The following is a 22,538-nucleotide window of genomic DNA, read 5'->3' on the forward strand; positions in this document are numbered from 1 at the left end:
CAATCTGAGGAGGATCCCAGCAGAACTTCCTGGAGCCTCATTCTCCTCTGCAGCAGCAAATGCTCCAGGCTCACCTGGAGATGCTGAACCACTTCCCAGTGCTCTGGATGTGCCAGCCAGGCCCTGACCTCTTCCCCACCCCACAACAGTCCAACTCACAGCCCCCAGAAGAGTCCCTTGGGATCTCCACAGTGGCAGCTGTCCCCACATGGATTGTCCAGGTCCTGCCAGGGCTGGCTCCATGCTCTCTCTTCACATGGGATGTCACCATGAAAGGGACAAACATGGTGACACCAGGGCTGCCAGACCAGCTTCCTTCCAGAGGCCCAGCTCTTTCCTGATGAATTAACTCATTTCAATGTAGAAGAGAAATACAAAACCATGCTCAGCTCTGACCTTTACCAAAACCCAAAACAAAACAAAAAAAAAAACCAAAACAAAAAAAAAGGGAGAAGAGGAAAGATTTGGGAACAATATATACAGATGGGGGAATTGCACTTAATTACAGTAGTTTACATCCATTGGACAAAATTTACTTCTTTTATATAAATCTCTATGTATAGGAGCAGGGGAGGGTGAGGATGGAGCAGACTGTACCTATATTTACAGTTTAATTGGCTCAGTTCAACAGCACATGCAATTCCTCCTTCCAAACACCAAGTAACAGACCCAAGTCCCTCTCAGTCCGTCGTGTGGAGGAGTTTAACTTAAATATTATCCATTTTGCCCTTCTGCCAGTTCCCAGAACAGCTTGTTCCTCAGGAGAGCCTCTTGGAAGGCAAATACTTCAGGAAAAGAAAAAAATAAAAAAAAAAGAAACAATCCCCAAGACATGTCTTGGAAATACTGCGTGGAGGGAAGGAGAGGCAGGGTCCCGGGTGGGCAGGTGGTGAATCCAGGCTGGTCCTGAGTGGGGCTCCTGGTCCTGGGGGTGCTGGGCTCCTGGCTGCGGCGCTGGGCTTCGCTCCGGCGATTCCCTGGGCTCGGAGCACGGCTCACCCGAGGGGTGTTGTGGAAAAATAAGATCCCGTTGCTATGTGCAAAAGCAGCGAGGTGTGGAGCATCACCAGGCTTGCAGGGGACACTGGGGAGGGAGAGAGCAGCAGAGTGACCCAGAGGCAGGGGGTGAGGGCAGCACCACGGGGGGTGGGGGGCACACAGAGTGTTTGGAGGCATCGCCTCCCACGCCAGCCCCAAGACCTCCCCAGCACCACCAAGGCAGTGGGAAAATACTTTCCCAGTGAGATATTGCCAACCCTCCCCTCCCCGACAAATAAATAATAATAATAAACTAATAAAATTTATTATTAATACTTTTTAAAGGGCCTGTCAGTGTGCAGGCTGTTGCAGAGGCTGTGCAGTGCAACTCGGCCACATTGCCAAGATCAGGCAGGCAGGAGGAGCTCACAGCAGGGTGGGAGCAGTGCCAGGGACCATCCTGTCCTCCAGCGTTGCTGTCACCTCTGGGTGAAGGAGCTGAGCAGCCACCACGTCCATCCCACCCTTCTCCATCCCCGGGGGGATGGTTTCTACACCCGGGGGTCCCCCTGGTCACTGGTGGGGTGTGGGGGCTGGGAGCTGCGGGTGACCTTGTGGGCTGGAGCTCACAGCAAACAGGGTGACACGGAGATAAGGAGACGCCAGGAGCCTCCCGTGAGATGTCATTAGGGACAGGCTGGGGCTATCAGGTGTTTGCTAACGTAATAAAAATGGTGGCTCAGCCTCAAGCGTTGTCAAAGGAACCGGGAGGTATTTGCCCCTTCCAGGTCTAAACAACATCATCTGATAAGTGATCTGCAGCATCAGGCTGCCAGGGGACAGCCCGGGGGGGGAGGGACTGGGGACATCCCTCCAGCTTCCATCCCCTCTGGCAGGACTGGGAGCAGCCCAGCTCCATCAAGGAGAGGCTTTGCTTCTCAGGGGGACACTTCTCTTGCAAAGAGAGGGATACTGCTGGGGTTTATCCATCCATGCCCACCAGCAGCACACACCAAATAGAGCTCCCAGAACTGCAGCTCCCCTGGGGATCCTGGGATCCTCCTGTCCTTTCTGGCCACCTTGGAGAAGCCCTTTGCAAAGTGTGGAAGAGCCAAGGAATGGTACCAGCAGCAGAAATCCAGACCACCAAAAATGTTCATGCACTGACCCAACTGAGGGGTGAGCAGCAATCACAGGTCCCTGTGCTGCCCCTGTGCTGCTTCATTCACCTCTTGCTGCTGAGAGGGCTCAGCACCGAGGAAAAAAAATCATTTCTCAAAGATAAATTTTTCCAGCTTTCGCTCAAATATCCTGTGATTGGTGGGAAAACAACATCCCAGGGGCTGGCAAAGGGACACATCCCCACTGCCTGCTCCAGCCCTGCTCCTGCTGCTTGCAGGACCAGCTCATTTATGATGCCTGGGGGGGGATAAGGGGGGGGTTTCAGCATCTTGCACCCATGGGGCCCGTTTCCCCTCTCCTGAGCCGTGAGAGCTCTTTTAATTAAAGTGCAAAAACGTGCTGGAGGGAGAACACGGAGTGATCCCGCAGCACCCCGGGCGGTCAGGGTAGGCTGATCGCAGGGTCCGGCCGGGCAGCGGGGATGGTCGGGCGCTATCTCTCTTGCCAGGGATATTTCCTGCGTGCCCAGGGCTCCTTTGGGCCAGCCCGGCATCAAAGGCAGCCCGTGGCGGGGGAGCAGCATTAATCAGGGGGAGTTCGGGCTGAGCGCACACCAGATGTGCCGATAAAGCCGTGCGGAGGAAATGGTGCTCCCGAGGAGCCGCCGTGCCTGACCGCCCCCGGGCACACAGCACCGCGACCCGGGGAGCCCGAGCCAGGGAGGGGGTGTCCATCACCCCAAACCCCCCCTCCGCAGCCCTTCTCCTGCCTTCTCCCCTCTGCAGCTCTTCCTTTGCCCCTCGCCGGGCATCCTGGGGGGGTCTCAGGGCAACCCCACACCCTATTTACTCTGTGATCGTTGCAGACATTTTTTTTTCCTCTCCCCTGTCAAAGCTCGGTAAGAAAGTTTATCTGAATGCAAGTTCAAGGCTCTCTCGTATTTATCTAGCAATCAATAAGGGCCACATATTTCCCACAGTCCCCAGAGCTGCCTTTCAGAAAGGGACCATTGTCTGAGCAAGGCCCCGCACACCCGATGTGCCCCAGATCAGTTCTGCCTTACACCTGCACCAGGCAGCTGATAAAGGTTTATGGGCTGGGGGACATCGAGGCACAGCAGAGCCAGCTCCTCCACACAGCTCTGACCAGGGATGATTCCCCCTGGACACAAAGCAGCAGAGCCTGCTCAGCCCCATCTGAGCCCCAGGAGGATGCTCCCACGTGGATAAAGTTTTTTCCAGGGATGAGGGTGGTGCCACCACCACAAGTCCTCCTAGTCCATCACCCAGCCCCACCCCGTGCCGTCTGCAAGCAGGATTTTCAGGGCCAGCACAGGGTTCTCAGCACCCTGAGGCTCATCCCCAGCTGCCCAGGTAGGGCCAGCACAGTGGGACATGGCTCTCCTCCATCCCTGTCTCCAGGGAGGAGCAGCCCAGCCCTCGTCACCCTTGTCCATTACCTGCTTACTGGAAGACATGTTGGTCAGGGTGCTGATGCTGCTGGTGTCTGTCACCACCATCGCCGAGGGGAAGCGGGAGGTGTGGGAATACTGGGGAGGCTCCTGTTTGTGTGTGTACACTGTGGAGAGATGGAGACAAGCACCTGTCACCAAAAAGCCCCCAAGCTGCTGTTTTCTAGGTACCAGGTTGTCCAGGGCAATCAGGGGCACGGAAGGGCTGTGGCTGGACTGGACACTGGTAGCTCTGCAGAGCCCAGTGCTGGAGCAGGGATGGGACCAGGAGGATGGATGAGCCCTAGGGATGAAGCCAGATCTCTGCAGGGCACAGCAGGGATGCGTTTGCTTTGCAGAAAAAGCAATGGAGCTGGACACCTCAACAGCAAAGCAGGTGTGTTAGCAGCAGGAACATGGGAGGGAAAATAAAGTTTGTACAAAATGCTGGTGGGGGGGTGAGTGGAAAAGGAGATGGCACAGGAGAAGGAGAGGTTGGGGTGTGATGTGACCACCCCACATCCTCCTGCATCCCCTCACATCCCCACCCCAGCTGGTACCCTGGGGCACAAGCTTGGGCAGGAAGGGCTCACAGGAGACTTTTCCATCGGGACTCGTTTTCCTGGCCCTTCCCTTGGCACCTCCATCCCCGACCCTTACTGTGCGAGTTCTGCAGCTGAGTCACGGTGGCCATAAAAGGCTGCTGGGCCATATGGCTGGGAGACTGCTGCATCAGTGGCTGCTGGTGGGGGCTGTGGAGCTGCTGGGAGAACTGGACGGGCTGCAGAGCTGCCAGGCTGCCAGCAACGCTGTTGATAACCGGGACACTCTGTGCCTGCGAGGTGTTGAGGCCTGGGATGAGGAGAGAGCAGAGCAGGGACATCAGTGCTGGTGGAGAGCTGGGGGTCCCTGGGACAGGGAGGGGAGCTGGGGGTGTGCTTACTCTGTGCGATGGCCATGACTCCTGAGAGAGGTGTCATGATGAGGTTCTGGGACTGCTGAGGGTTGTGGTGGGACAAGCTGTGGATGTTGGTCAGGGTGCTGACTGGGGGCAGCCCACCCCCTGACACGGAGATCTGTCAGGGAGCAAGGCAGGACAGACACCATCAGAGAGAGCATCTCAGAATCATTCTGGTTGGAAAAGACCTTTAAAATGATCAAATCCAACCACTAACCCAACTCCACTGAGTCCAGTGTTTAAACCATGTCCCTCAGCACCACATCTACAGAGCTTTGAAACACCTCAGCCAACCTCCCCCCTGGGCAGCCCGTGCTGGGTTTGATAACCCTTTCAGTGAAGATGTTTCTTCTAATTTCCAATCTAAACCTACCCTGGCACAACTGGGGCTGGTCCCAGGACAGACAGGGAGCTAAGTGCCTGTTTGCTTTAATTGCTGCACATTCTCCTAATCCCTCTAATTAGACCTCTTGCACTGAGCCCCTGCTATCCCAATCCAGAACCATCCCCTGGGTTCTTTGTGTGACATTTCTGCACACCCGTCTGAGCACTCTGTTTATTTTGCACATGTGAGTTGGAGATAGCTCCGCTGCAATTGAAACAAATCCATCAATAAATTCCAAAGCCCGGGAGTGACTCATATTTCCTGATCCGGTATTTTCCACTTTCAAAGTCTCTTCAAGGCCAGGTTACACCACACTCGGCTGCACAAGTCAAACAGCTCACGACAAGTGCACGCTGCTCGCCTGGGCTCATTTCACTGCCCCCAGGAGGAATCCTCTGGAGAGAGCATGGCTGGAAAAGCCCCTCCAGACACAGGACCCTCTGGCACTGAGCTAAGGGCAATGCCAGAGCGTGGAAGAGTGAATCTCCACAGCCTGCTGCAGCCCCAGGAATGCTCCTCCCTGAGGAAATCAGTTGCCTTCAGATGCAGCAACTTCCTTGGCAGCTTTTGGTTTCATGTGGGGTATTAAAGGCACATGTTTACTTACTAGAAACCACAGCCTACAGCATATTTTTATTAAATCACTTGCAAGCACTAGCTGGCCCTGTTTAAAGATCAGAGATAAGCTGGCAGAGCTGCTCACTGCTGAGCACCCAAGTCCCTCCTGTTCATCGGGGCTCTGCCTGCTGCACCCCAGCAACTCTCTTCTCCCAGTTCCATCCTCTGCATTCCCACCACACAGCTGCCCAGACCCCATGAGCTCCCTCTGCCCCACCTGAGGGTCCCTGTGCTCTGGCAAACCCACCCCTGGGTGGGTCCCCACAGAGGGAGCAGGCAGGGGTTGCTGGCAGCCTCTGCCCCCCAGCTCAGCATCAGCTCCATCCCTGCAGACCCCAGCCCCAGGAACTCAGTGTTGGCTGCCACCTTCATTCCTGACTCGTTTTATGGCTTTGAGGCTCAGGGTTATGAGGCTCAGCACGCCCCTGGGAGATAGGGGTGAGTTTGGGGTGGAGGCAGGGTGCTGGGAGGGCTGGGTTTGGTGGGGGTCTGGTGGGGGACGCTGGGCTTCAGAGGGTCAGCACCCAAGGGGCTGCATGGAGACCCTCGGGAGCCAGAAGGAAAAGCAAAGTTAAACGGTGCCATAAATGAGAGAGGGGACGATGACCCCCCCCATGGCCACGTGAGGAGACCAACATCACGGCCCAGGAGGGCCAACCCTCTGAAAATGGAAGTGAAAACTGAGGGAGAGTGAGCTTGGCCTGGCTGCCCAGTGCCATGTTTGACTTTCGCTTTCAGCAGCACAACAAAAACCTCCTCCCGGAAGAGCAGTGGCCACAGACAGGTCCCCAGCAGCCTGCTCCAGGCTGTGCAGTCCTGCCCTGGCTCCTGCTCCTCCCCCAGACGGCTTTGAACCAGCCAGGGGTGCCCATATCAGCTGTTCTGAGTGAAGCCCTCACGAAGCCCTGGATGATGCCCTGGGTGATGCCTACACGAAGCTCTGGGTGATGCCCTGGCACAAGGAGGTCCCTACTCTCAAGGAAAGTGCTTCCCCAGTCAAGCTCCAATCTTGGGAGGATATAGGGGAAAAGAAAAAAAATATAATGAATGAGAATTTAATCAATACCCCTGTCACTGGCAGGAGAAAGCAAACAGGGATCCACCCAGCGCCGTCCCGCCCGCCAGGCACGCGGTCGATAACGCGGGGCTCTGTCGGGTTTCTGGGCTGTGCCGGCAGAACCCCCCGGTACCGGCGGGGCAGCGGGGGGCTGAGGGCTTCCTGCGAGGTGGGCGGTGGGGACAGCCACTGCCCCGGCCCCACAATGTCCCATTGTTCCCCGCGGGCCGCGTGTGAAACCCGGGGAAAGCGTGTTTGCTTTGCCCGCTGGGCCCTCTTATCTTATCAGCGCCGCAGCCACAATGGGCCAGGTGTACTACTCACCATTTTACCGTCGGGAGAGAGCAAACCGTGGCCCGGGTCCAAGCCTGCCGGGGAGACCTGCTGCAGGACTGCCTGGCTGGTGGTGACCATGGCACTGCTGCCGTGGTGGCTGATGGCCCCAGAGGATGCCGCCTCCCCGCTGGCCTGGCTGTACCGCACCCCTGCAAAACACCACGGGATGTTGGCGTTGCCCACGGACACCCCCACCCCAGGAGAAGGTGTCCCCGACCCCCCAGAAAGTCTTCCCGCTAAAGGGGGAACCCCACAGCCCCTCCCCGGGTCTCCTAATGTGCGTGGTGTGAGGATGAAAATAGATGTGGAGGCTCCTAAGTGACAGCCAGGAATGATGAACGGGAGGGATGGCACTGGGCAACCTGCCCCTGCCTCCTGCTTCCCAGCTTCTCCCCAACCCCTTCTTCTGAAATTATAGCGAGGGTGAGGTGATGGGATGCTGAGCACCCACGGGGGCTCTGCCGTGGGGCAGAAAGGGAGCCTGACCCAGGCCAGCAGCCTGGACACCCATCTGCACCCCTTGTGCTTTAATTTGCACCATTTGCATCCTTGGTAGAAATTCTTCCTGTGTCCCTGCAGCTCTGGGACAGCAGCCAGGGGGTCATGGGGAGCATCTCTGCATCCTCCAGCTCTTCCCTCATCCAGTTTTGCCCAGCTCTATCCCAGCTGGGGACAACCAGGGCTCTCACATTGTTTGGGTTTCTTTTTTTCCTCAGACTCTTCTGCATCCGATTTCCCTCTCAACAGGTGTATGATTAACAGGTCACTGCAGGAAGATGGAAGGACCAGAGAGGCACCAACCACCAGCTCAGACCACAGCCCACCACTGCCACCCAGGAGGGGAAATCTGGCTCAGGCACAGCTCTTCTGAATAAATATACTTAATTTGGCTAAATTCACTGATAACCATATGATCAGCCATGTGTCATGGAAAGGCATCTACAGATCACAAATAATTAACAGAGGAAAACCCAGGGGAAACAAAAGCGTCTTTTATGAGACTGCCTTGATGACTACAGGGAAAAGCCATTAATTATGAGGAGTCCAGCACCCTGCTCACGGCTGGGTTCACTGAACTGCCCCGGGATCGAAGCAGTAGAGTGACAGACAGACAGACAGACAGACAGACAGCCCACGGCTCTCCTGGGAAAGGAAACCATGGTGGCAAAGCCCACCTGGGCAACAGAGACCAGCAAGAGCATCATCAGCCCATGATCCCAGCTCCTCAGAATGACACCACCACCAGGACGCTGGGGCTCTGGAGGATGCTGGTGGCTTCTCCAGCACAGCACAGACAACCTCAGCTCCAAACACCACCCAAGTAAAGGATCTTCCTCCTGGGATTCTGGGATTTCCTTCTCCTGGGTGCCCGAGGGGAAGAGCTGATGCAGGCTGGCTCAGGGATGCTCTAAGGGCTACTCTAAAACTCTCCCAACCAGGGAAAGGGAAGGAAATGATAATTTGAGTCCAGGAGCACCAAAAGCACCTGCCAAAGAGCAGAGGGCTACCCTGCACCCTCCAGCAGACCCCTGGCAAAGCCCCTCTTTAATCACCACCGAATGCTCCCCATGGGCTGGTCAAACACCTCCCACAGACAGATAGGCATCTCCCCGCCATGTCTGGTTCCTGATCATTTCCCAGCAAAACCCCTTTTATCCCTGATAATAAAAGAATGTCCTCTGGCAGGTGGATATTTGCCGGCCCGAGTGGACGTCCCTGCCATGAACAGGGTAAACATTACTCAACCCGGGCACTGTCACACACATTCTTCCCAGCCTCGTGCAGAGGGTGCTTCAGCCACTGCCGGGCCCAGATCCTGCAGTGCTGCTCAAACAATGGGAGGGGAGATAAAACAAAGCCCTTTCTTCTGCTCCTGATCTGAGAGATAGACAGGAGCACAGGCAGCTCCTATTGGAAAGGAAGGCAGAGGTTCTGCTCACTCCTCGGGACCCTTTGGGTTTGGTAAAGCTTTCAGTAAGAAAAAAAAAACCCAATGATTAATCCCCCAAATCAGGCTTTAGCCAACTGAGGATGCTCGAAACTCCTGAGCCAAGACACCCAGAGTTACGAAGTTGTCTGTAAAAACATACCAGATGTTCAAAGCTGATTTGCAAGCTTTTCCCCACAGTCCCAAGGACAAGACTTTGATTATCCGAGGAACCATAACCAACACTGAGATCTTCAGATAGTCTGCTGACCAAGATTTTGGGTCTCTAGATAAAACCGCTGAAGCCTCCAAGTCTCAACCCAAATTAACTCTCCTGAGGAGCACGAGGTCGGGCTCCAGAGCCACTGGAAAGCGACAGTGCAAAGAGATTTATTCCTCCTCAGTCTCTCCCCACGGCTGCCCAGGAGAAGAGCTTGGATGGGGATCATGGGGAATGGCCTCTGGAGCCTGCCTTCTTTAAGGCTTTTTTCTTTTTTTCTTTTTTCTTTTTTTTTTTAATTTTTTTTTTTTTTTTTTTTTTTTTTTTTACTGGAGCTACAACCATAAAATAAAAGTCTGTTAATGGGACCGGGCTATTGAGCAGCCCCCGAGCTGTGCTGCCTGTGAAATGTTTTACTGCTTTCCCATGTTTCCAGACAAGCTGCCATAGCCTTAACCCTGTGTTTCAGCCCAGGGGGGGGGACAGGCAGTGTGATGCCCATGGCTCCCAGGGATCTGGTTTTTGGGGGGATTGGGGCAGCAGTCAATAGCTTTGCTGTTTTCACCCCAGGCACACGCTGGGTGTTGCTGCAGTGGGGGAAAAGGAGACCAGGAGAAAACCTGTCCCTTCAAAACCCTTCCATTTCAGCCTTGTATTTTTGGCAAGCAAAAGCAAGGAAGCAGCTTGGCTCCCCCTCTGCTTCAAGTCCAATTGATACCATTAAATGGTACTTTAAGACAAAACCAGAAAACAGCCCTGGACTTTGCAGTGTGCTTCCCGTGGAGCCGCCGCAGTCACCCGGCACATCCCAACCAGCAGTGGGGTGAGACAGAGCACCCGAGGGGTTTTTGGGGTCCCTCAGTGATGCTGCACCATGGAAGCAGCTGGGTTGGTGCTGGGACTTCCTCAGCCTCCCAAAGGCAGGTCCAGGGCAGCTCTGGTTTTTGGGCTGCCACTCAAATTGTCTCTAAAGTGTTAACCTTGCTAAGTTACAGAGGTGTGTAGTTTATATCCATTATAAACCTGTTTATGGGGACTGGACTCTCCCATTTCGCTCCTGTCATAAAGCCCTAATTACCCCCCATAAAACGGGGGAAAAGCTCCTAACAGTGCACTGCACCCACAGAGCCCCACAATGCACCCAACAGTAAAATATTACAACCCCTGGCACCGGGTCGGCAACCAGAACCAACACGAAACCTGAGGAGCAACGTGGAGGATCCAGATATAGACTGAAAAGCCAAGGGTTTATGGATGGGCTCCTCTTTAAGGAAATTTTAAACCTCTTAAATTGCCCTTTGGGTTTAGAAGGAATTTCAGGGGTGGTGCCGAGTTATTTTTGTTATCTCCATCTATAGAGCTATCTAAAAATGTATACATTGATGTGCACTCACCTATATACAGAGGTGTATACACGATTTGCAGAGCAGGTAGGGATGGATGGATGGACAGACAGCCAGACAAACCACCCCTCAGTGCAGAACCCCTGGGAGGGGCTGGAGGTGACGCCGTGGCAGTGGGGAGGGGGTTCTGGGGGGGGTGCTGGGCGCCGGCCGGGCCGACCCTTTGTATGCAGGGAGGGAGGAGGAGGGAGGCTGGCAAGAGGGGTGTGAGCCACCTAATCTCATCAATGCCCCAATTGTCTTCAGGGCTCTTAAAGATAAAAATGGCATAAGCCAGAGTCTACGACATGGCACTGAGATAAAGCCCCGAGTGACCTTCAAATCAAACAGGGAACCGAGATGGCTGATAATACCCCATAGGAAGGGAAAAGTCCAGAGTCTGAGAGAAGCCTCTGAGATAGACAGGCTTTAAGTATTTACCTCCAAATAGTTAAAAACTACGGCTGGAGGCCTGACAGATGGGTCCCCAAGAAGAGGCCGGGAGGATGTTTGACTTTTACAGCTCTGATCCCTGCCCTGATCATGACGCCCTTTGGCAAGACCCCCGGGGAGCCAGGGATCCCTCTTTGTCTGAGGGCATGGCAGAGATGCCACAGCTGCCCCACACCAAGCCACATCCTTCCCTGCTGGGGGACACCAGGGGAAAGATGTGGGCAGTGCCCCAGCACCATCATTAAGCTGTTAAGGCATTGAGGGCTCCGGCCACCACCAACCGTGGTGCAAGGGCAGTTCAGATCCCAGCATGGCCAGACCTGGATGGGGTCAACCATCCCTGAGCCCTCAGGCCCCCAAATATCTCCCAGAGGAGGTTTAAGCAGTGGTGAGCTCAGAGATGCTCAGGGCACTGCAAGCCTGCTGGACCCAACACGGTCCAAGTGACCCCAGGCTGAGCCCCATCCCTGCCCAACACCCCACAGCAGCCCTAAAACCCCCGGTGCCCCTCGCCGTGCCCACCTCCTCCTCCTCCTCAGCAAGGCCAACGGAGAGGAGCTTTGGCCATCAACAAATTCCCACAGCTGTGGCCCTGCTGACCCCTCCGGAGGGGCCCTTCGCCACGGCCATCACTCCTGCCCCGCTCAAAGCCCCTCGGAATGGGCTGTCACCAGCCCTATAGCCACGGCCGGCTCCTGCTGGCCACCGCTCCGACGGGAAAATAAAAGTTGGGGCTTAACAGCCCTCCGGGCCCGAGATAAATGCCCGCGGTTACAGTAATTGCCATCCCCTAATAGAAGCAAACAAAGGCTCTCGGGGGGTGCCTGCCCGGGCGCTGGCAGGCGGGGGGCACATCAAAGGCCGGGGGGTTCGTTCAAAGCCCCGGCTTAATTGTCAATTAAGCGTGCACGGGGGGGACAACGCCATGACAACGCGGGGCTGCATGCTGGTGGGGCATTGTAAAGCCCGCCGGGCCGACACTGAAAACAGCTGATTCTGCTGACAATGTGCTTGTAGGGCACCTTGTAAGCAATCAGCCGGTGACAGGAGGGCAAACGTCCTCCCTGTCCCCTCCATTGTGCGGGGCATTCCTGGGGCAGGGTCACATTTTGGTCACCGCGGGCCGGCCCGACGGGGAGAGCGGTACCCGGGAGCCGGGTGGGATGCTGCCTGTCCCCAGCAGGGGTGGGATGCTGAGCGACGTCCCCCTCCCACCCCCTGGGGCTGGTGCATCCCCCAAGGACCACTCCGGGGGCTGCCCTCGTTCACCAGCACCCCAGGGTGGGTGCTGGGCCACGGGCTGGCACCGTCCCCAGCCCCACACCTCCTCTCCCCAGGCACCGTGCCCTTCCCGCAGGGACTCGCTGCCACACGGGTTTCTTTTAATTTGCCTTTGTAACGAGCTGGGTGTGTGTAACGAGCCAGGCAGGGTCATTTCCAAGAGGTGGCTGGTTTCAGCCTCCCCAGCCGGGCTGGACCGGTGCCGTGGCCGAGGGGGGACATGGGGCGGTTGGGGTGCAGCCCCCACACTGACACACACCCACCCCCCCTCACTGAGCACCCACTCCCAGGTGGGGTGAGCTGGAGGGGGACAATGGGGATTGTCTTCCCGACAATGCCTCTCAGCCTGGTCAGCCTCCAGCCCCCTCGCTGGCAGTGTTATCTCCTCCTGAAACCCCCTGGGAGTTTTCAGCTGCTCTGCTCTCCCCTGTGCGTCCCCCCATGCTAAACCAGTGCTCACCCCAAGGCCCCGCCGTGGACAACCCAGGGGCTGAGCCCACCCACCGGCACCACCGCTCCGGGGAATCAAACCGACCAAGCCACCACCGGTTTGTCCCTGGCAGGATGGAAACCCAGCCCCTGCCACGTGCCTGGTCACAGCACCGCAGCGATGCCACTTTGCTCCTCTCCATCCCCCCTCAGAGCCACGGCAGGCACCAGGGTGACCCATCCCCAGGGCTCAGCACCCCTTCCCCCGGCAGAAACCGGAGCCGGCACCGCGATTCCTCCCCGCTGCCACCACGGCTCACCTGGCATCTTGGTGGGGGGAGAGGCACTGGGCTGGTTGTGGTGGGGGGAGCCGTGGGAGAGCAGCAGGTTCATGGTGTGGGGGGGCTGGCCCGAGCTGTAGGCATCCATGGCCAACTTCTGGCGGAAAGCCTCCTCCTTCCGACGGTTGGCAAACCAGTTGTAGACCCGGACTTCGGTCACCAGGTTGGAGCCCAGCCCGTGGGCCTTGGAGGGAGATACCCCACGCTGCAGACACTCAGCCCTGTGTGGGCAAGGGGACACGTTGGAACAAGGCTGCTGCTTGAGGGGGACCTCTGCCATCACCCCAGGTGGGGGGGCTCCGGAGGACACGCAAATTCAAGGGCGTTAAATGCCTTCCTATGAGCCTGCCTGCTCTCTGCTACCACATCCATGCCTCAAAAACCATCCCTCCCGGTTCTGACATTGCTCTAGTCCTGTGGCATCCCCAGGACATCCCTGTTATAGCCTTGCCATCCCTGTGGCATCTCCAGGCCCTGTCATAGCCCTGCACCATCCCCGTGCCACCCCTGCAGCATTTTTGCAGCATCCTTGCAGCATCTTTGCAGGATCCTTGCAGCATTCCTGCAGCATCCCCATGCCATCCCTGCGCTATCCCTGCAGCATCCCTAACCCAGCCCGGACCTTGCTCAGCCCCAGCTGCTGCCCAAATGGTCAAAACGAGGCAAAAAGCATCCAGGCAGCTCGGCAAAGCCACGCCAAGAGCCAGCAGCCGGGACTGGAAGGCGGGATCCCGGCTTGAGGTGTGGTTTTTGGGAGGAAAGGCTGGGGGCAGCAGTGCCGTCACCTGTTGCATTCCTCCACCAGAGCCTCCCGCTCCTCCTTGCTGGGGTTCTTCTGCCGCTCGTAGGCTTGGTACAAGATTTGCTGGGACGCCGGCCCCCACTTGAACCGGTTGCGCCGCAGCTTCTTGCTGGGGGTTTCAGAGCAGGCGTCGTCGAGCTGGGCAGCCCCTTGGTTCTGCTGATTGAACTCTGGAAAGAGAAACAGCAGCTGATCCTGACTGCTTTTGTCTGTCCTATTTCCACACCCCTGGACTGTCTGGTTGAACTCTGAAAGAGAAAGGAGCAGACGTGAGCTGGCCTGTAGCCGCTGCTCGGAGTCACCGTCCCCTGTCCCCTGCCACCCACCCGGGGAAGGGGCCGGGGGTCCTTACCCCCTCTGCGGGACGGGTGTTTAATGGGTAGTTCATGCATATTCATGGCTGGGCTCGCCACCGGTGCTCCGGGAGGATTTTTGGAATTTTGGAGCCAGGCAGGAGGGCTGCAAAGCCCCCCCGGAGGGGTTTCCCTCTCCGCCTCCCGTCCCGTGGGACACCAGCCCCAGAGGTGACCTTCCCGCAGCCCTGCTGCTCCTCCCCAGCACAGCAAAGGCAGATAAACGGGAGGGGTTGATTATTCCCAGTTTTCCAGGGGAATTCTCCCAATTGTTACAATGGTTTTTCCCCCCGGTGACGAGGGGGGGGAACGCGGGGCAGGGCTGGAGCAAGCTCTGTGTGCTCCAGCCTCTCGAGATGTCGTTTCACAGCAAGGGGTCTGGGTGCTGAACCCCTTTCTGTGCTTCCCCCAGGGTGGATGCTGCATCCTTTGGGAGGAGGGAGGCAGAGCCCCTTCTCGGGGGGTCATTGCCCCAACCTGCAGCTCAGCCAAAACCAGGGCTACCCCCAGACACCGAGCCAGGGCTTGGTCATTTAAACACTACGGGCTGCCCCGTGGTGGTTTTCTCTCTCTCTTTTTTTTTTTTTTTTTTTTTTTTTTTTTTTTGCAAATAGTTGCAGAAAATTAGCAGCCTTGAGAAACAGAGCAAAAAGGAGGCAGAGGTGGGGAAAGGCATCTCATTGTGTGCCATTATTAATTGCCTTCCCAACTGTAATGAATATAAATACACAGCAACTCGGCTGCGTGGATGGGCTCAGAGGAGCTCTCACTGTGACCAAAAAGGGGCTCTTGCCTCATTTTCATGTGCCCTAAATTAACTGCATTTGTAAAAATATTCTGGGGGAGATTTGGTCAGCCTGGGGGTGGGAACAAAGCCAGGGATGAGCCACACCGGAAGTTCTGCGGGGAAGAGGACCCAGGACTGCTCCTTGCCCGGCTCCAGACGTGCCAGGGCAGGATGGGGACATGGGGACCCCCCTGCCCCCCCTGCCCCCCAGGGGTGTCGGGTACTTACGGCGGAGGATCTCCCGCTGCTTGCGGACGTACCACGTGTAGAGGGCAGCTCTCTTCTGAGTCTTCATGGGGGTGCCCTTGTTGAGGTGCTGGGAGAGGTGGGACTGGTTGAGGCCAGTGACATCCACCACCTCCCTCTGGGGGATGTTGTGCTGCTGCATGTACCCCTTGATCATCTTCGCCGCCCGCCACGGGTCCTCACTGGGGGGTAGGGGGAGAAAGAAGGGTTAATCTCTCCTGAGAGAGGAAAAACCACCTGGTATTTACTCCTTGCCCTGATGGAAACCCATTATTATTATTATTATTCTGCAGCCTGTTGCAGAAGGGCGGTAGATGCCTCAAGCAACTCTCCTTCCCTGATTACCATTGTGGCCTCCCAGAACAACCCCCAGGAGCAATAGATGAGGGCTCATGGGGTGGCACAGACACCTTGGGGGTGCCCACCGGGCTCTTCACCCAGGGAAGGAAAAGTAAAGAGGATCCTGGGGTCTTGATGGGGCACAACGAGGCAAAGCACCTACAGATCCTCCCAGGAGAACCACAGCCCACCCATCAACCACTGCTGGGTTATGTCTGCTGCAGCTTCCCCCTTTGAATTCACACGCACGGGATACACAAGCACATCCATACACATATGGATTTGGGAAGCCCACGTGGGGAATTTCTCTGAAGAAAGAGAACAGCTGTAATTTGGAGGTGCTGGGGATGCTGTTCTGCCCCTTGCTCATATCTCCAGGCTTGCCCCCCGCACGGCCACCCAACAACACCCATCGTGCTGGCTGCTTTACCTTCTGCCTTCCCTTCCCACATGGGTAATTACCTACAAATCCCAGTATTCCTTTAAAAGAGCCCCTATTTCCACCCCATCACAGCAGCAAAGCGTTCCCGTCAGCCATTTGCAAGCAGCCGAGACGCAGAAGGTCAAAGAGAGCACACGAACCCCAGCAAGCCCCCAAAAGGAAAACCAAAACCACTCCACTTAATAATTTTAAGTAATTCTTCAGTATCTTTAAACACTTGAATTTGGGTCTCACAAGAGCCAAGCATAAAGTGATTATTTCCTAAATCCTCATGACTTTGGTGTCAGCGCCCCAAGGACACCGATCTAGGGAATAAATAACATGACAGCCAAAAATCAAAACACTGCCCGTGGTACTTAATGAAAGCCCAGCATGGGGGCTGAGGACCAGGCCAATCTTCACTGTATTTGAGACCCCCAGCTTTCCCCTGCACTACAGGAGGACTCTGCACTAAAAGGTAATGCTTTAGCCCCGAAAAATCAGTGCGGAGCCCGAACCTGGTCACAGTCATGCACTCAAATAATGCCAGTGCTGGGCTTGGAATAACCATCCGGCTGCTTTCCCAATTCATTACTTATTTCGGATCCTTCAACTTGTCACAGGAAAAAAAGAAAAACGAAAAAGAAAACAACAACAACAAAAAAACCCAACAAGCCAACAAACAGATTCCTTACTTTTTGTCCTGAACGCAGCGTGGAAACAAAGCTGGATGGATCCAAAGCCCAAGTCCCCGACCAGCAGTGGTGGGGCTGTGTCAGACCCCGGGAAGCAGAGCACAAGCACAGAGCTTTCCCAGAGTTTTCCCCGTGCCCAGCCCTGCACCCCACAGCAGGAGAAGCCCCCGTAGGAACGGTGCCTTCCACAGGGCACCGGTGGCAGGGCTGGATGGACACAGGGACACCAGCTCTGCTTTCCCACCAAATCCCAGCCTGGGTTCAGCACGGTGGACGGGGCAAATCCGGCTCCTGTCCCCAAAACACACAGCACCCTGCAGCCAGGCCGTGGGCACGGCAGCCCCCGAGGGACAGTGGCACTCGAGGGTGACAGCGGCACCGGGAGCCGGCAGCTTTGGCAGGGGGGTCTCGAGGCTCTCGGGTCTTCCTGCTGCCCCTGGAGAAGGTGGAAGCCCCCAAAAGGGTGGGAAGGGAATGTCCCTCACCCAGCCCTCCTCTCTGCTCCCCGTGCTGGCCATGGCAGAGCCACTGTGCTGGTGACCGTGGCCGAGCCGAGGGGCTCGCACTGACCCCTGCCACCCGCCGCTCACATCACCCAACCGCTCCTGCTAATTACTGATTAATAACGAGTTAATGGGACCGGGCTCATTATCATTTCTACTGGCCCTTTGGTTTACCAGGAAGCCAAGGGCATCGCTGTCCCGGAGTTAAATCAGGAGCAGCAGAACACTTGGGAAATGTCACACGAGTGACTCGGGGTTACAGATGTGACTGGCAAATTTAAATAAAACTTGGCAGTGTTTTGGCTGGGGGGAAAAAAAAAAAGAAATGGGAATTAGGAAAAAAGTCCCTGCATTCCCCCTCGTTTTATTATTTGAAGGAAGGCTTTACCTTGATGATTCACACTTACAAAAAAAAAGTTCAGCTTTTAATTTCTAAGCTGTGATTTTTCTTTACAAATCAACTTGACCGTATTCAAAAGGGTTAAACAACCTGAAACCAAACCCAAACATTTTGTTTCATGTTAAACAAAATGTTTGGACTTGACCCAAAATGAAAGTTTGAGTATTCATTTGGCCTTTTTTTTTTTTTTTTTTTTTTTTTTTTTCCCTCTTTTTGGTTAACCTAAGAAGCCAGAGGGGAAAACCTTTTGATTCAACACAAGCCCATTTTTTTTTGGTTCTGTCACCAAAATAAAAAAGCCCCATTAATTGTACAATCTTCACCAGGACTTGACATGCAAAAAGGAAAAAAAAATACAATACAACAAAACACACCCCAACACAAGAGTGCTTTGTAATACTGGTGAAACAGTTTATAGCCCTGGCTCTGCAGTCCTTCTCCACTGAAATCAAGGAGAGGTGGTTTACTTCTTGCACAAAATTAATTCAGATGAAACCCAGACAGAAAAAGGATCGTTTCCTACCCTGGCCTCACACACAGGAGGGGTGCAAAGCCTGTCCCCTCTCCCCAGGGACCCCCGGGCTCTCTCACCCCCATTTGTGAGCCTTGAAAACAGGTAAATACACTCCACATCCTGGGAGAAATATGCCAAGAATTTATACAGATGGATTATAAACCAGGCTCCCTGCAGAAGTGATCAATCTGATCTGCATCTCCCCTGCTCACGGGGACTCGCCTGCGCCCGCCGCTCCCCACGCGGTTCTTGGAGCAGCTTTGGGGCATCTCTGGCCCAAGGACAGGTGCCTTCCCCGCTGGCCCCAGGATCTGGGTGCCCTTGGGATACGTTTCTTGCCTGAGTGGGGTCTGGGTGAGCCAGGAGGAGCTGAAGCCCTTTAGGTGCCATCAGCACGCCCAAGGGGGACGTTGGGCGACCCGGGCTGTGATGAGGGTGAACCACTGGCACCACCAGGGGCAACACCCGTGCTCATGCCGTGGGTGGGAGGCTAAGCCCACACCGAGGCCCCAAAAAAGCCTCCGGGAGCAGTCCCAGGAGCGCAGGAACAGCCCAAGGTGGAGCAGCCCGGTGCGTGGCTGCAGTAAATGGTTCCCGACTCCCCGACCTGCCCCTCCAAGTACAAAGGCCTCCTGCTCCCTCAGAGCAAACACCAGCTCTTTGCAAAGGCTCCTCGGGGACATGTGCCTGCTCTTGTTTGCACCGAAGGCAAACTTTGCACAGAAACACCTGTGGGAGCACAGAGATCCCGGGCCTGAGCCTCCTCCCCACCTCCCGGGGCACGGCTGCGGCCAGCAAGATGGGGACACTGGGGACAGGCAGGAGTCCCCGGAGGCCCAGGGCAGGAGGGCTGGGAACCCAACAGAAAAGGCCCGGAGCCTCTGTAGCACCCAGCCCAGCCCCTCGGCAGGCACGGGTGCCACTGCCGGACCCGGCCCAAAAAGTCACCGTGTCCCTGCCGGTACCGCACCCGCCATGTCTGTCCCCGTCCCCCGGCACGTCGCTGCCGAGACACCGAGGGTGGCAGGGGACAAGAGCCGGGGCTGGCAGCGGGCTCATGGGGGCTGCCAGGGGGTCCGGAGGTTTCGGCGGAGCAGAGCCCGGAGACAGGATCGGTGCCGCGCTCAGGGAGCTGCCGGGGCACCAGGACGGGGCTGGAAACCGCAGCGCCAGGCGAGGGGACACACAGAGGTGTCCCCGCTGCACCCAGCGACGGTCTCGAGGGGCTCCCGACCTGCTTCGAGCCATCGCGGGAGCGCTGTCGGGACTGTCACCATCGCACCCGGTGTCCCCAGTGTCCTCAGCTCCGCGGAACCAGCAGCCAGCCCTGCCCCGACGGCACCTCAGCTCCGCACGGCTGGGACCGGCCCGGAGCGGGGCCCGGAGCCGCATCCCTGGACCGGGCAGGAGCGGGAGCCCAGTTCCTCGCCGGCTTCGGGGGTTTCCTCCTTCCCCCCTCCCGGCCGCTTTACAGCCTCAGCAATGAATAACCCGCCGCTCCACTCACCCTAATCGCGGCCCTTTGTGTATCTTTCTGTTGATGATTTATAGAAATAAATTAATAACACTCCGGGCTCCACGTGCTGCAGTTTATGTTTTATCTCCCGGCACGGAGGGAGGGCGGAGGGACGGAGCCGGAGGCCGGTCCGAGCCTCCGCTGCCCCGGCAGCACCCGACAGGGCGAGAAAAGACGGCCGGCGGGTCCCGAGGTGCCCAGTCCCGGTCCCGCTGCTCGCCCGGCTCCCCAGGGCACAGCCTCGCCGGGCGGGGAGCACCGGGACCCGCCACCGGGGGGGACACAGCGGGAACGACCCCCGGGCTCAGGACTCTTAGTGCTGGGGCCGTCGGACTGAGCGCTTGCGGACCGACCCCGGGGAGCTGAGGGGCGTCCCCCGTCCCATCCCGGTCCCCGCCGGTACCTGATCATCCTGTCCACCTCCGCCCGCTGCTCCACCGCCTCCTCCGTGTTGAGCGCCTGCAGCTCCCGGAGGATTTGCGGCGTGTCGAAGTCGTCGCCGTCCTCCGAGCCCTCGTCGCCCGAGAGCTTGCCCTTGCCGTGCCCGTTGGCCAGCGGCGGGAAGGCGGCCTTGCCGTCGGGGGGCCCGCCGGGAGAGAGCGGCAGGCTCTCCAGCTTCACCCCGAACCCTCCGGCCGGCACCATGTCCTCCAAGGCGCGGATCAGCCCTTCCTTGGTGGCTCCGGAGCTGAGCAGGGCCCCCAGCAGCTCCCGTTGCAGGGCGCTGAGCTGGGACACCATCCTCCCCGGGCCGGCGGCGGGCCCCGCCGCTGCCTCCCGCCCTCCCTCCGGCCGCTGCCGCTCCGCCCCGGCCGGCGGAGCTGCTGCGGGCCGCGGGCCGCCCTCTAACAAGCCATGACCGCCCCATTAGGCAATATACCTTATGCAAATCAGCCCGGCAGGCCTCTCCTCCGGCCGCCGCCCGGGCCCCCGCGCCCCCGCCCCGGCCCGGCCCTTATCGCCCGCCTTGGGACGGACTTTGCCCGCCACCGGCGGGAGGCCCCGGAGGAGCGGGAGGAGCGGCGGGGGCAGCGGCCAGGAAGGACGGGACGGTGGCACCGGGCGCTGGTTCACCTACTGCCGTCGGGGGGCTGGAGCGCGGTCCCGGTGCCCGCACATCCAGGGTTGGGGATGGGATCCCCACCACCACCCTGGGGCACCCCTCTGCCCGCACCCCCAGGGGTTCAGCTCCCCCATTGACACGGGGCCAAGCTGAGAGGGCTCCCCCCAGCATCCCCCCTGTGCAGGGTGCTGCTGCTGCCCAAGCCCTGGCACAGAACAGGTCCAGTCTGAGGGTCCCCCAAGGCAGGGGGGTCCAATGGGGGTCTCAGCCCCCACAGTGGGGCAGCTTTGGGTCAGGCTCACCCCAATTTAGCTGTGTGCTGCATGGAAGGACTCTCAGCCAGTTAGGACAAGGGTGCTCAGGGGACACCAAGCCCCCGCTGAACCCTGGCAGAGGTGGGAGAGGGGTTGGAAGAGAGCAGAAGAGGAGATCCCAGACAGACTCTGGGAGCAGAGAGCAAAGAGCTTTTCCTGATGCTGTAAATGCACTGAGTCCCCCCAAAATTTCACAAGTTGCTTTAAATCAAAGCAAACATGAGATAATAGCACACCCAGAGCTGAGGGGCCAGAACCCTGTAGGGAGGGCAGGGCAGGTGTCCCAAATCTCGGGTCATGACCCCTCCAACATCCCAAAGCACTTTTGGTTTGGTAGCCCAGTTCCCTGCTTTCAGCTGCCACCTGGACATCAGTCCTGGCAGAGGACAATGGCTTCAAACCCAGCATTTCCAGCCCAGATTTGTGCTTTTACAGGGTACCCAAAGTTGTAGCAGCAATTGGCCCATCTCAAAAGCCCCCAGAAAATCTTACCAGCTACCAGCACCCATGCCAGACCCTCAGGGAAACCAGACTGGGGCTGGGAGCCCCTTTGCCCTTTGGGGACAGAGCCAAAGATGAGGTGGGAAGGCTGGGGGTCAAGAGTATCCCAAAGGGAGAGGAAACATCTTGGGAGGAAGCCTGGGCAATGGCCATGCAGGGGCTTTCGTAGGCACGGGGCAGGCTGAGCACAACCTGTAGGGGATAGGGCTGAAAAATCCCCAAGAGCCCCTTCCCAGTGCCCAGCCTGGAACCCCCAGCCCAGCGTCTTCCCACACACTCGGGGCTGCACTGCCAGGGAGGTGACACCAAGGGTTGGGGGTCCAGGCTCTGCTGTACCTGGACCTCTCCCTGTGCCAGCCCTGCTTGGGTCAACTCCAAAGGAGTTGAGCACCCAAATATCTGCTGGGTGCAGGGAGCAGGAGACGGGGAAGTGTCCCCATCTCTCCCACCTGAGAAAGCAGGTAAGTGGTATATGCCCACCAGGCCCCTGGCACCCACGGGTGCTCTCATCCTTCACCCCACAGCAGGTCCCTGATCACCCCAAAGACCCCCGGGTTCCAGGTGAGACATCAAACCACACATACACCTTCAGGGCTGGGGGAGACTGTGCAGAGGCACCACCATCCCTGAGCAACCACCCAGTGCCACCAGGCACTGTGGGCTGTGGGCTCACAGCCACTGTCCCCTGGCTCTCCTCCCACAGCTGCCCCGGACAGAGCTCACGGGAGGCTGGGCAGGAGCTGGGCTGAGCTCCCAGACCCCCCCAGCACGGGTACCCAGACCCCCCCACCCTGGGAACAGCCTGGCTCTTGTTCCCAGAAGGTCCCCTCTCCCTTTCAAGTGGGCTGGTGAGCTTTGACTTGGTCTTTGCACAGGCTTCATGGCATGGCATAATAATGTTCTGTCACAGTGGGTGACCTGGACCTTGTCCTGTTTCCACACATTCGGAGCCACCTGGCTAATGAAGTGGATATCGTTTTCTGGTCCATCTCTCTCACCCGATTGCTCTTCCCCCTTCCTCCACACCCATCTCCTCCCAGCAGTGTCAGGAGCCTCACTCCAATCCACCTTTTTCCCATCGTTGTCCGGCACAGCTCATTAACTCCTCTCAGCAGAAGAACCTGATCATTACTGCCGAGGGGGTGAT

General features: G+C 57.4%; 1 protein-coding gene and 1 long non-coding RNA gene across 4 annotated transcripts; one reads left to right on the forward strand and one right to left on the reverse strand.

Moving 5' to 3' along the window:
• Positions 1-511: 511 nt before the first annotated feature.
• On the reverse strand, positions 512-20,366 carry HNF1B (HNF1 homeobox B). 3 transcript variants are annotated; one of them, XM_071765131.1, is made up of 9 exons: positions 19,917-20,366; positions 15,108-15,307; positions 13,723-13,987; positions 12,917-13,158; positions 6,893-7,053; positions 4,494-4,626; positions 4,211-4,402; positions 3,560-3,678; positions 512-1,084 (listed from the first exon to the last, which is right to left on the reverse strand). In XM_071765131.1, the coding sequence occupies exons 1-9, from the start codon at positions 20,252-20,254 to the stop codon at positions 1,064-1,066; spliced, it is 1,671 nt and encodes a 556-aa protein (XP_071621232.1). In that variant the 5' UTR covers positions 20,255-20,366; the 3' UTR covers positions 512-1,063. The 3 variants fall into 3 exon arrangements, with proteins under 3 accessions (XP_071621232.1, XP_071621234.1, XP_071621235.1); XM_071765133.1 differs by having other exon boundaries at positions 13,723-13,909; positions 19,917-20,365; XM_071765134.1 differs by lacking the exon at positions 19,917-20,366 and adding an exon at positions 19,232-19,474.
• On the forward strand, positions 4,621-7,799 carry LOC139806042 (uncharacterized). Its single transcript, XR_011730085.1, has 2 exons — positions 4,621-5,949; positions 7,621-7,799. It is a non-coding gene; the product is annotated as an uncharacterized lncRNA (long non-coding RNA).
• Positions 20,367-22,538: the final 2,172 nt, after the last annotated feature.

Source organism: Heliangelus exortis, chromosome 21 (genome assembly GCF_036169615.1).
Source record: "Heliangelus exortis chromosome 21, bHelExo1.hap1, whole genome shotgun sequence".
Taxonomy (NCBI): Eukaryota; Metazoa; Chordata; class Aves; order Apodiformes; family Trochilidae; genus Heliangelus; species Heliangelus exortis.